We start from the raw sequence: 14,337 nt of genomic DNA, 5'->3' as shown, positions 1-14,337 counted from the left end.
CCCAGTCAACAATTGCTAATCACTGGTGAAAAATAGTCTAGTGAGGTTCTGCTGTTTAATTCAGAAAGACTTTTATGTTTCTGGAATGTATCTCTGTAGACTCTTGTCAAACACCTTCCACAGTTCCCCGTGTATGTTGGGGCCCTTGAATTGAAATATTGAAATGGTAATACAGGCTTTCTAAAGCAAAAGAACTTGGAGTACAAAATGTTCTTTCAAGTAAAGTAAGCCATCTTTTCAATATAATGGGGATAATTTTGTAAGCCTGCAAAGGTGCGACAGAAGTATAGATCAAAAATAGTCTTACTCCAAGAGGCCAACCACATGGGCCTATTGAAGCCAGTGCATTCTGGTTACTCTGATGCCTCTAAGAAGGACATCATAGGTTTTAGTCCTTTTGTAGTGTTGGAGCACAAAATCAAGGCAGTACCAAGGGAGCACGACATTGCCAGTGGTATGCCGGAAACCTCTGACTTTACCGGTGACTGGGTTTCTCTGGTGCCGCTGCAGTGAATAGAGTTTTGGCTGAGTGCTAAATTCTCCATTCTTCCTGGCAATGGGAGCGGGGCGAATGAGATCAGGAAGACCCTCCCCCTGTAATGTTAAACCATCTGTCTGTTTCAGCTGGACTTTCTAAAAAAGTTCTTATTTGACAATCTGTAGAGAAGAACTGAGGAGTTACTCCAATCCAGTATTTATCCCTCGGCCCATATGAAAAAAAAGGCCTGATTTTAACCCTGCTTGCCTGGCTGGAATGGTCCGGGCAGATGTTTAAGATGGTGGCAGGCAGATTTCTGTAATGTTTTCAACCCTTTCCCATACTCCCCCTGCATGTTAACTGGCCTAAATTCAGCGAACTGAAGAGACAATGCTAGACCATGCCTTGGATATGTATTACCAAAGGGCAAGGCTTTTGATCAGTGTGGACTCATATATTCAATCCCATTTACAAATTAGGGGGTCCAAATGTATAGTGGCTACATTTGAATGAGGAATTCATCAATTTGGTCAGATTCTGAACTGAAATCACTGCCTATCAGAGTTATTTAAGCAATTGGAATAAATAAAGGTAGATAATGGCATATATCTTTATTCGACTCAGAAAGCTACCCGGTGCAAATGGGGTAAGCTTGTCAATTTCTAAAAGTCTTACAGTTGGCGCACAAAATGAGGAAATTGCCTGTTATCTCAATTGTGACTGCAGTTATTGTCTGGAATGATTTTCTAGTTCCATGCTTCCTTTAATGGAAATGTTAAAGTTTGCTTTTGCCTCTCTGAAAACACTCATTCAAAACACTTTTACACTTCAAAGTTAATGAGGAAACCGTTTATAAATGCAATGGTGACTGTGCAACAGGCATTCAGATCCTCTGTTGCAAGCTTCTCGAGAATGCCTTTTATTCTATGAAAGGACCGGGGAAAAATATATATGCCACATAATCCTCATAATTTACCGAAATATTGCTGGAGGACCAACTGGTGCAGAAAATTAATCCTGAGTGATCAAGGTTCAAACCCAATTTATATTGTTGGAATTGAAGTGTTGAACGTTTCTGGCTATAAATGACTTTCTCAAAAACAATGAGAGGTGGACAATAAATATTGGCTTTGTTAGCAATTACCATATCCCTAGAATGAATTTTTAAAAAGCAGCTTGACAGACTCAGACTTATTCCTAATGGGTGTTAGCGCGCAGTACAAAAGTGTGAAAATGGTAGTCTCATTTGCAGAGAGATAACTCAGAAGGGTTTGTTTAATTCATACTGGGACAGAAGGAGACATTTTCCTCCGTTTGGGATGAATGCACAGCTTAAGAGCTTCACCCTGCGAAATAAACCCTCAGAGGCTGTTGTCCCTTCACCAAATTTCCTTTATTTACAAATTCTGTTCCACTCCTAGAGTGCTTCACGTACAAAGTCAGAATCAGGGAGGTCAGTGGATCTGACACTCCCATATTTATATACAAGGTGTGGTTCCCTAATTGGATAGGCAGTCAGGGACATCATACTCCAAGGGGCCAACCTTGTGGGCCTCGTTGAAGTCATTACACCCTGGTAACTCTGATGCCTCCAAGTAAGGAGGTTATAGGTTTTAGTCCTATTGGAGTGCTGGAGTACAAAATCGAGGCTGACATTTTTGGTGCAGTACCAAGGGAGCACTACATTGCCAGTGATACACACATTTAGATGTACGCCAAAAACCTCCCACCTTACCTGTAGCTGGATTTCTCTGGTCTCGCTGCAGTGAATGGAGTTTTGGCTGAGTACCAAATTCTCCATTCTCGTTAGCGGGGAGAATGAGATTGGAGAATCCCACCCGTAATGTTAAAGCTGTTTAAGCTGGACTTTCAAAATGTCCCTTGTTTGACAATCTGTAACAAGGAACAGCAGAGTTAATCCAATCCAGTATTTATCCCTTGGCCAACATGAGAAAAACAAGACTGATTTTGACCCTGCTTGCCTGGTTGGAATGGTCCGGACGGGTGTTTAAGGTGGTGGCTGGCAGAGTTTTGCAATGTTTTCAACCCTTTCCTGCGCTCCCCCTGCATGTTAACTTGCCCAAATTCAGGAGGATTGATTGCTCCATAGGAGGATTGGGGAGGGAGGCCTAAATGAAATTGGGAACTTAGGCATCATGACGCATACCCCATTTTCACTGGTGTTCAGTGTGTGTGACACAATCTCGGACCCACCAGCAAACACTGAATGCAGACCATACACTGGCCACAGGAACTGTAACTAATATTTGGACCAACATAAAATCACCTAGGTTTTGTCTTGCCAGGAAGTTGTCAGTTGGCCTTGGCCCCTACCTGCACAGTTGGGGAGTTAAAATCAACACATAAGTATAATTGACAATCCTTGTGCTGTTTTACTTGCGACAAATTTTGGGATGTAATAAATTCTGCTATTGTATTTGAAACATCTAGTAATTGTCCTTTGCCAGAAAATGCCATGCTGGAATTGACATAGAAATTTCTGGTAATTGCAGATGAAAGTATTTGCCAAACAATCCATTTAATCATTGATACATCATGTAAAAAGCTATAAAGCATATAACCAAAAACATTGTGCCCACAAAGGGATTAGATTGCTAAAAAGATGTCATCAGCATGCAGTACCTAAGTAATGCAGCGTGCAGTTACACCGCATAAGTTTGCACTGTGATTTCTCACACAGTAACCTTCTGTTCCCATGCATGCCATCTGGTGGAGTTACTGAGCAGATGCCAAGCCCAAGTTGGCAAAATCAGAAGCAAACCAGCCCAGGACAGCTGAAAAAGTTTTCTTCATTGTCCATTACATTTTCCCCATTACATGCGCAGTGAAACAGATTTAATCTAGGGAGACAATCAGCCTTCTCTCAGGTTCCTGCCCAGGCTGTATTTGAATTGACCAGGATGAGATTGAGACATGCCAAGTCGAGCAGAAATGAGACTCATGCATCAATTAACTCTTCCGCAGCACCTTCTGCTGCTGACACACAGGAATTGAATGCCTCTGGTATGGCGAATCATGGCCTTAAATATTCACTCTGCCAATTCAGTCTTTGACTTTGCTTTTACTGTTTGACCCAAAACAATTTTAACTGCTTGAACGCATCATTTGTTTATTTCTGCTTTCAGGATGTAGCTTCAGTTGGCATTAACATACGCTTTTGTCACGGAGAAGAAGTGTTGGGTGCTTGTTTTTGATTTCTTTGACCTTTTTGCCTGTGATACAAGTCAGGCAGGACACAATCATTTTAACGTCAATCTGCATCAGAATGCAAAAGGTCGAAAAGAATTGCTTTGAAAGAAAAATGGTTGTGGTTTCAAAAGTTCTTGTTACCTGAAATCCAACAATCAAGGATGAATAAGAAACTCAATGTTGACTTATAGAGTAGATTAAGTAGAATCATAGAGTTTCTACAATGCAGAAGGAGGCCATTCAGCCTATCAAGTCTGCACTAACTCTCCAACATAGCATCCCACCCAGGCATACCCCCAGCCTCATTCCCTTAACCCCACACATTGACCCTGCTAATCCACCTAGCCTACAATCTGGAGACACTAAGGCTTGAATTTTATCAAACCGCCTGCCACGGGTATCGGACAAGGGGCAGACCATTGGAATGTCCATTTAACTCGGACGGGATTTTAGGGTTTCGGGATGATCAAGGCTGTAAAATCCTGCTATAAAATCACACCTTAAGGGTAAATTCAGCATGACCAATCCACCTAACCTGCACATCATTGGACAGTGGTAGAAAACCAGAGCACCCAGAGGAAACCCACATGGATATGGGGAGAATGTGCAAACTCCAACAGTCACCCGAAGCTGTGAGGCAGTGGTGCTAACCACTGTGCCACCGAGTTGCCTATAACAGCCTGTAACTGTAATTTCCAGAGCATTTTTTTGTTTCATAGAGATACTGGAAGAATAATATATTACCTAAACATTATTCTGGTGTAATAACAGGTTTACATTAGCTTTACATTTCTTTCTGGCATTTATATCAATGAATGCCATTAAGGATAGACTAATCAATGTGTGCTCTTAAACTTAGTGCCTACATAACATCTGTTTTGAACCCAGTGCTTGGGCAATGTAAATTTTTTGCTTCCAATGTACCTGAATAATCTGTTGCAGTCATCATTGAATTATCAGAGATGTGTTGGTATGTGTTATGTGGTTGATATTTTGCACTTTGCCACGTTGGTCCTAAAAGTCACAGTTTAGTTATAATGATGTCACTAAGAGGTGGTTCTTTATTTCAGGGCTCCATACAAAGGTCTGACTTGCTTGGGTTGAAAACCAGAATGTCTCATTATGGTACAGCCAGGTACCAGTGGTTAACTCATGCCTGGAATTTCTTTCAGCGAGAGGTAAATTGTCCAACTTGACATTAATTCTATTAGTATTCCTGTTAAGGGTAGAACAGTGGCACAAAGGGTGGCACAGTGGCACTCTCCAGTTGCCTGCAGAATCATGTTCACACATTGGGTTCCCATAAGGGTGGCATGGTGGCACAGTTAGCACAGCTGTCTCACAGTGCCAGGGATGAGGTTTCGATTCCTGGCTTGGGTCACTGTCGGTGCAGTGTCTGCACATTCTCCCCATGTCTGCGTGGGTTTCCTCTGGGTGCTGTGGTTTCCACCCATAATCCGAAAGAAGTGCTGGTTAGGTGCGTTGGTCATACTAAATTCTCCCTCAGTGTACCAGAGTGTGGTGACAAGGGGATTTTTGCAGTAACCTCAGTGCAGTGTTAATGTAAGCCTATTTGTGATACTAATAAATAAACTTTAACTTTAAAAATGTTTGTTTCTGTTGTGGAATGCATTAAATTTTACCAATGCATTCATTTATATGCTTTTTACATTACATTCTCTGCCTTTATAGTGCTGTTGGCTAAGAGCACATCTGTTACTATAAATTTGGAAGAGCATGGAGCAGAAAATAAATTTGAAATTTCTTTCTGGTAATGGAATTTGGAATCAGATTTCAGAAATCTAACTCCTTTTATGAGAAGCACTTGGTGAATTGTTATATATTACTTTTACATTTAGTTTATGAATGAATGATTAGCAGGCATACAACTGATATGCAAGAATAAGGTGGTCTTACTGCGGTTATACATGGCCTTGGTGAGACCACACCTGGTCTACTGTGTGCAGTTTTGGTCTCCTGACCTAAGGGTACACCTGCCATAGGGGGAGTGCAGTGGTAGGTTCACAAGGCTGATACCAGGGATGGTGGGACCGTCCTATAAGGAGAGTTTGGTTCGACTGGACCTGTATTCAGAGCAGGCTCAAAGGACTGAATGGCTTACTCCTACTCCCACTTTCAATATTTCTATGTAAATAATGTTTTAGAAGTCAAAAGCATTATCAATACCTCCTCCAAAACTATTAATAGCTTTTTCTTTATTTGGGAAGTGAGAGGAAAAGGGAGAGGTTGAAAACTATTCGCTCACTTCCAACACCAACAATGCCACCTTTAATATAATAAAATGTTCCAAGGTGTTTCACAGGCCAATTATAAAACAACATTTGTCACTGTGAGGAGATATCAGAGCTGATGGCCAAATGCATGGTCAAAGAGTAGGTTTCAAGAGCATCTTAAAAGACAAAAGAGATCATAGAATCCTACAGTGCAAAAGGAGGCCATTCGGCTATTGAGCCTGCACTGACCACAGTCCCACCCAGGCCCTATTCCCATAACCCCATGCATTTACCCTAGCTAGTCTGCCTGACACTAAGGGGCAATTTAACATGGCCAATCCACCTACCCCACACTTCTTTGGACTGTGAGAGGAAACCAGAGCGCTCAGAGGAAACTCATGCAGACATGGGGAGAATGTGCAAACGCCACACAGACAGTAACCCAAGTCAAGAATTAAACCCGGGTCCCTGCCGCTATGAGGCAGCAGTGTTAACCACTGTGCCACGATGCCACCTTAAGGTGGAGAAGTTTTGGGAGAAAATTCCTGAACTAAGGGACTAGACAGCTGAAGGCACAGCTACCGAAAGGATGGAGTAATTAAAATCGTGGATGTTTAAAGAGCAAGTCATAGAGGTGGCAGATTATCAGAGAAGATCATGGGCCTAGAGGAAACAGCAGAGATAGGGTGGGATGTAGCCATGGAGGAATTTGAAAGCAAGAGTGGGAATTTTAAAATTTGACTATAAAATTTGATTGACATGCAAGTTTATTACAGAGTTTACCAAAAATCAAGCCAAACATTTTTGCCCTTTGACTTCAAGGAGATATAGACATGCTGCAGATAAAATCCAAAACGGAGAAGTGTGAGGTGATACATTTGGGGTCTGTTCACCTTAGAGAAGGTAAGCTCAAGAGGAAATCTTATAGAGGTGTTCAACTCATGAGTGCTCAGGACAGAATAGAGAGGGAGGAAACTGCTTCCTGCTGGCAGAAAATTAATTGAAGAGAAAACAATTGTTAGGCTACAGGGCAAGCTGAATTGCTGTGACGAAGTGCTTACATGGACATGATGGACTGAATAGCCTCTTTCTCTGCTGTAACCATTCTGATTCTATGAATCTACAACAAATCACTTTTGAAGTGTAGTCAGGGGGCTGTGGCATGTGATGTTTTGCACACCAAGATCCCACAGTTGGCAACGTGATAAATAATCAGATTATTATTTTAGCTGGCGATGGTTTGGAGAGACAAATGTTGGCAGGGCCGTGAGAAACTCCCGGCTGATCTTTGAATGCAAAACTTGCAACAATTGACAGGTTTATTTCAGGTGAACTTAGATGTACAACCTTTTATTTTCCACAGTAAATGATCACTGAGTACTTTTTGTTAGAAGTGTTTCGTGAAGCTTAGCATGCTGTAAATTTTATTTTTTTCCAGTTCAAGTGTTGTGGGGTGGTATACTTTACTGATTGGTTGGAAGTGACAGAAATGGAGTGGCCTCCTGACTCCTGCTGCATGAGAGAATTTCCAGGATGCTCTGAAGAAGCGCACAATGGGCATTTCATTGATATTTATCAAGAGGTAAGTGGGCTGACTCCTTGTAACATTTTTTAAATAAATAGTAATATGCGGTTAACCAATAATGTTTGCAAAGGTTGGGAATGGACGCACCTCTCAATAAGTGCAGGGCACGCCACCAATTTTTTTTGTGGTCAGCGCATTACCGTTTGGATAAGTGCAGATTTTGCAGAGGTGCAATTTAAATGGGATATGGAGAGCCCAAATAGGGGAGCAAAAGAAGTCTTCACAGTTTTGGAAAAGATCCTTGGTCATCAGCCCATCAATACTCTTTGCCAAGTTGCCTGAAACAGGAGAGGAGCAAAAAGTGGTAAACAAACACAGCAAAAGTTAATTTTATTTATTAGCATCACAAGTAGACTCACATTAACACTGCAGTGAAGTTACTGTGAAAATCACCTTGTTGTCACAATCTGGCATCTGTTTGGGTACACTGAGGGACAATTTAACATGGCCAATGCATCTAACCAGCACATCTTTCAGACTGTGAGAGGAAACCGGAGCTCTGGGAGGAAACCCACATAGACATGGGGAGAATGTGTAGACTCTGCACAGACAGTGACACAAGTTGAGAATCGAACCTAGGTCCCTGGCACTGTTAGGCAGCAGTGCTACCCACTGTGCCACCATGCCACCCTTATGGGAACTCAATGTGTGAACATGATTCTGCAGGCAAGTAATGGAGCAATCCAACATTCATTCCAGCTAATGGCTGCTAAAATGGTAGTGCTGTATGAGGTGTTCTTCAGCACCATGGCCCTGTCTGCCACTCTGTTGATTTATCCCAATAGGATAATATTGCAGGATGCCTGGAATGAGGAACATGCATGTTTGCAACTATGGCTGACTGGTATGAGCAATGGCTGTTCCAGGCATATGCTTCATTTTAGGTCCACTTGTACTTACAACAGATGGTGTAGCTCTGCATCTGACTATTTGCTAATGCAAAGCTGGTGAAGATAGATTCCTGATGTCTTTGCCAAGTGGACATGCCAGGACCTGCAGATATTATCAGTGATATCTTAGCAGAAGCAGCCAACTAGGCTATGCTGGCAACTGACCATCCTGCCCAGCTTTCTTTCATACATACCCCAAAGCATGATGCTGCAATTGGATACTTCTGGACAGCCAACCATTCAGAAAAATTATTAATAACACCTTTACTTATCATGTCTGTGATGTCATCATTGCTTGGAATTGAAGCTTTTGCATGCACTAATCATTTGCCAAAACTAGGAATATGCCTATGGATGTGGACATTGGCAGATGATCATAGTACATCCTTGGTATGCCTGATTTGCAAGGCATCCATCTGTCTTTCCTATAAAAAGCTCTATTACAATGGGATTCAGTGACAGCATTGCAACTGTAGGGAAAACAAGAGCAATTGCCACAGAGGCATTTCTTAACTGTTGTGACAACAGACAAAACCACGGTACATTCACGATGTTAAAACATCGGTGAGGGGTGCAGGTGAAATTGGATAGCTTGACCTGCTGCTGAGAACTGGATTCAGAACATTCCCTGAGCTGGTACGAATTGGCTTGAGTTACACTTTAGGTTGGATCTTGGGTTTTGTTTAAATTAGACCAATGATCTGCAAGTGTCACCTTTCACATGTAGAAAAATGCAGCAAACAATTTGCAAAGAACAATGTCCAAAAAATCAGTGAGATAAATAAAAATATAGAGATTTGTGGCACAGAACAAGGCCATTGAGTCCATCATGTCCGTGTTGGCCAAGAAAAAGAGCAATTCAGTCTAATCTTCAGTTTCGTCATAGATGGGAAATGCTGTACAGGTTGAAATGATTATACTGCCCCACCTTTCCCTTTCCATGAAGGTATTAAGTATTTCAGTTCACTGCTCACCCTGCAGTCTCCCTTAATTGAAGAGACCAAACGCAGATTGGATAATCATTTTTGTAAATATCTTCTATCTGTCTGCAATGTGACCCCGAGCATCTGGACCGGAATTTTCTGATGTTCGTGCCAGTGGGATTTTCCCATCCTGCTTCATTGCAGTGGGAGCATGTCGTGAGCAGGCACTGAGATCATCTCCATGGTCACTCACCACTTTAAGCCTACGTCTTTCACCCACTCTCTCCTCTGTCCCCTACACTTCTGTTGTAACTCGAGGAACGGCACCTCATCTTTCAGTTAGTCACTGAACAACTTTCTCAACTCAAAACTAGATTCGACAATTTCAGATAAGAACTACAGCTTTGGGGATTGCGGGAAGTGGGCATTCTGTTTTGAGGTTAGGAAACCTGCAAGTATGGATTTCACAAATGATCTACTGTCTGATGTCTTTCTTCGGTCTGAGAGCAATAAGGTCTAGATTTGTCTGTTGAAAGGTTGGGAGAGTTATTTAAATATATATCTGAGAAAACCCTTACATTGATTGAGTACTTTGCTTTTCAAATTTAAATGAACATCTGACATTCATTCCTTCCCAAAGGATGGTCTGTTGTTTCAGTAGCTGTGGCCATTACGAATGTTTGCCTCAGTTTTCAAGTGCTAAAGGATATCAGCATAGTAGGTGTTCCATTCACCTGAGAATGAATGACACTTGCAAGAAGTTGTAGTAACACATTGTTCCTTTGATGTGGGTTCTGTTTTGTTGACACAAGCTAATGTTATTGCCACTGGGCTAGTAATCCAGAGACCTGGGTTCGAATTCCACTATGGCAGATGGTGAAATTTTAATTCAGTAACAAAATTTGTGAATTAAAAATCTAATGATGACCACAAAACTATTGTCAGTTGATGCAAAAACCCATCGGATTCACTGATGTCCAAGGCTGTGGTTAAAATTCACAGAATTCCCCACAGTGCAGAAGGAAGCCATTCAGCCCATTAAGTCTGCATCAATTCTCAAAGAATATCTGATGCAGGTTTTGTATTAACTGCAATGCCAATCCTTTCTGGGGCACCTCAACCAAGAATCGTATCATGAGAATAATGGGATTATTAAAATATAAAATAGTGTAGCATCTCAAATGAATGATTACAGGGAGATGAAGTTTTATTTAAATCAGCTACAGCAGCTCACATTGAAATACCCTGCACTGGAAGAAATAATTATATGGCTGAAAAATGGAGGGCCAAGCATAATTAATAGACTGATTAATAGAAAAGCACGCATTAATTGTCCCAATACCGATAGTTATGATATTTTATATTAATTATGTATCTTTCTGTAAACCAAGGCTAAAGTTGTGGTGATATATTACTCTCTTCACTGCTGGAGTGATATTCTGCAGGGCTGGGTCACCCATCCATGGTAAAATCTGCCTGATTTCCATTCCATTGAAATTACTGGAACAGTAATCAGTAATGTTGTATGATGCACTCCTCCAGATTATCACCCAGGCAGCAAAGACAAACATTTACTCTGTGGACTCCTCTGCTCTCCAGTACCCCATCCTCCAAGAATCATTTCATACTCTTCAACTTTCATTGTTTTCTGACTTTCCTTAAGTCTTTCCATCCTTCTGCAGTTTTGCTACTTTCAAAAGCCAAGCTTAACATACCTGGCTGCTATGTCACAATTTACTTTTCTCAGCACCAGTTCTCCCTTTTGGTGCTTTACTTGGTTTCATTAACTTGGCACCATAGAAAACATTCTTTCCGGATGTATCACAGCTTGGTATGGCTCCTGCTCTGACTAAGAGCACAAGAAACTACAAAGGGTTATGAACGTAGCTCAGTCCTTCATGCAAACCAGTCTCCCATCCATTGACTCTGTCTACACTTCCTGTTGCCTCAGAAAAAGCAGCCAACATAATCAAGGACCCCACGTACCCCAGTCATACTCTATTCCACCTTCTTCCATCAGGAAAAAGGTACAGAAGTCTGAGGTCACGTACCAACAGACTCAAGAGCAGCTTCCTCCCTGCTCCCATCAGACTTTTGAATGGACCTACCGTATATTAAGCTAATCTTTCTCTACATTCTAGCAATGATTGTCACACTATATTCTGCATCCTAGTCTTTCCTTCTCCCCTACGTACTCTGTGAATGGTATGCTTTGTCTGTATAGTGCACAAGAAACAATATTTTTCACTGTAAACCAATACATGTGATAATAAATCAAATCAAATCAAACTTTTGGTTCTGCGATAGAACTGGGGCCTACAGGTATTAGTGGCAGCCAAGTGGTGAGCTTAACCGGACTTAAGTCAAGTGGAATTGAATTCACTTTGCAGTAATATGATCAGGAATGGAGTGTATTTCAATGAAGCTTTTTGTTAACTGGAAAGACGTAAATCATCCAGAACTAGTCAACAAATAAATGCTTTTTTTTTTGCCAGAGGAGGTCTCTCAGGCATTTCACAGTTGATACAGAAGTGATTTCTGCCAGAAAATAATGAACTAAGCTTTCACATTTCCTCTTCCTTTCTCCCATTTTGTTTACATCAAGTATTTGTTAGTATTTATATGACACGTATGAAAGTTCCCACTACAATTGCATAAATACACAGTAGCAAACCAGGACTCCCATCATTGGAGGCTTTTCCCCCCGCCCTCCCCAAGCCCCCCCATAACCCTAACCTTAAACCACCCCCCCCACCACTAGTGATACAAACTACTAAAGTTAATATGGAACATATATTTTATCCAAGAATGCTTTTAGAATACAATATTAAACTCTAAGAGCAGCTCAAGGACCTTTTAATGGTGCCAGTTCATTTGGAGGTGGAGCAGTGTAAACTTATTTTATACACTGCTGTAAATGCACTTCTAGTTTTATAGCTCTTAAAGCACTAGATTTCTAAAGCAATAATTTAACACGGGCATATGAATGTAAGAGTAATTTTTAAATTTGTGGAGGTATTAAAACTTGCATTGTAAATGTTCATATTTCAAATATTGCTTACAACATAAATAAGGCTTGCAGTGAATATAAAATACATAAGAACATAAGAACATAAGAAATAGGAGCAGGAGTAGGCCATCCAGCCCTTCAAGCCTGCCCCGCCATTCAATAAGATCATGGCTGTAACATCTCGCTGGTTGTGTTTGCACTGGCATTTCAATATGGAAAACAGCCTTACCGTTCTCTCTGGAAAGTGCATTTTTTTTAAAGTTTATTGATTTATTGTCACAGGGAGGCTTACATAAACACCGCAATGCAGTTACTGTGAAAATCCCCTAGTTGCCACACTCCAGCACCTATTCGGGTACACTGAGGGAGAATTTAGCATGGCCAATGCACCTAACCAGCACACCTTTTGGACTGTAGGAAACCCATGCAGTCACGTGGAGAATGTGCAGACTCCGTACAGACAGCGATCCAAGCTGGGAATCGAACCCGGGTTGCTGGCACTGTAAGCCAGCAGTGCTAACCACTGTCCCGCCCTTATGGTATTTCTATTGAAGAAATTCTCAGCATCAGTACTTAACTGACAGTAAGATACTCATGCTGAAAAATCTTTAATGATGCCGATGGCTATTTAGATGTCGACAGTAACTTGTCTCTAGATTACCAAAGTATTGCCTCAATTGTGTGAAAAGTAAAACACAATGTTCTAGAAGCCGTTCTCCCACCCCCTCCCAATTCCTGTTGCTCCCTATTCATTTCATCCATTGAATTTCAATTTGATTTTTATAGATATCATTTTCTGCACACTATGTTTTAATTTCTGCTTGTCTTATTACTGAAGTTTGAGTAATAGTGCTCTGTGCTTCTGCTACCTTGCCATTCCAGTTACAGAGTCATAGGCCAGGATCAATGGGTAGACAGAGAGCCAGGAAAATCGCACAAGAGCTGAGACATCAAAATAATGTCCAATTTCTTGGTTCTTGACAGACTTCTGGCGTGATCAGCCTCTCACTGGAAATGGGCGAGACGTTGAATAAATTATTTAAATTTATTACAATGCTAATTTAAATGGCACAGAATCATTCAGGCTTGCTTGCCTTTATGGGCTCGCTGGGAGATGCTCTCTCTGGTAAGGAAAACACCTGCCCGCTCCCCCCATGAACAGTGAATGGTTGTGTTGGACTCACCGGTAATTGAGGGCCCCCTCGGAGGGGGAGGCCAATGGCAAGGGGGGTGTCCCTTGGGCAGTGTGAGCCTGGGACCTTGATACTGCCAGCCTGGCACATCAAGAATGCCAACCAGGTACCTTGGCACTGCCCACCAGGTAGTTATGGGGGCAGGGCTTTTAGGGGTGTGGCTTTCAGGGATGAGGCTTTTAGGTGTGGCATATTGGATAGGGCTTATATGGGCAGGGCATATGGGGGAAGGACCTGAAATAGCGACCCAATCCGGGAGGGAGGGGGCCGTTGTGCATCCTGTCTGCAATTGGATTGGGCAGGGAGGGGGCCAGTGCACACTCTGCCTGTGATCGGATTGGGGAAGGAGGGGGCCACTGCGCACTCTGCCTGCAATTAGATCATGTTGGGGGATGGGGGGGCACGCTCTGCATTGAGATTGTTGGAGGTGGCACAATCAGTCTGGGTTGCAGGGGGGTGCCAGGGGCTGCATTTCAGGTGCAATGGGGCTGGTGAATGGCCCCTGCGAATGCAAGACAGGGGGAATTTGTTGAGGCTGCTTGCAGCAGCAGAGGCTTGACAGCTCTCTCTCTGAATGTCAGTCCTCTGCTGCTACTATTGCATATGTGCAGGATCAGAGGGCTACATGTGTACAATAGCTCCCTCTACAGGCTGACTGGCAAATTAAGCCAGCCCATTTCCTGCAGCAGCTGGAAATCGTCTAGACTATTTTTCCTTGCACTGTGTGCATAAGATTGGGCGTGGAAACCCACCCAAAAAACAGATCTGCAGCTCTCCCATTTTCACACTAGCTGGACACTTAGAATCATTCTCA

At 42.2% G+C, this 14,337-nt stretch overlaps 1 protein-coding gene across 2 annotated transcripts in view; it reads left to right on the top strand.

Moving 5' to 3' along the window:
- Positions 1 to 14,337, top strand: part of tspan12 (tetraspanin 12) — a 40,984-nt gene that overhangs the window by 20,401 nt on the left and 6,246 nt on the right. Inside the window, exons 6-7 of one of the 2 annotated variants that reach the window (XM_080191719.1) lie at positions 4,759 to 4,866; positions 7,361 to 7,504. In XM_080191719.1, the coding sequence (XP_080047845.1) occupies positions 4,759 to 4,866; positions 7,361 to 7,504 (252 nt within the window). The remainder of the gene's footprint in view (positions 1 to 4,758; positions 4,867 to 7,360; positions 7,505 to 14,337) is intronic. The other variant, XM_080191720.1, reaches the window with a different exon arrangement.

Source organism: Carcharhinus amblyrhynchos, chromosome 6 (assembly GCF_965287045.1).
Source record: "Carcharhinus amblyrhynchos chromosome 6, sCarAmb.v2.hapA, whole genome shotgun sequence".
Lineage (NCBI taxonomy): Eukaryota > Metazoa > Chordata > Chondrichthyes > Carcharhiniformes > Carcharhinidae > Carcharhinus > Carcharhinus amblyrhynchos.
This window is presented reverse-complemented; position numbering and strand designations above follow the sequence as displayed.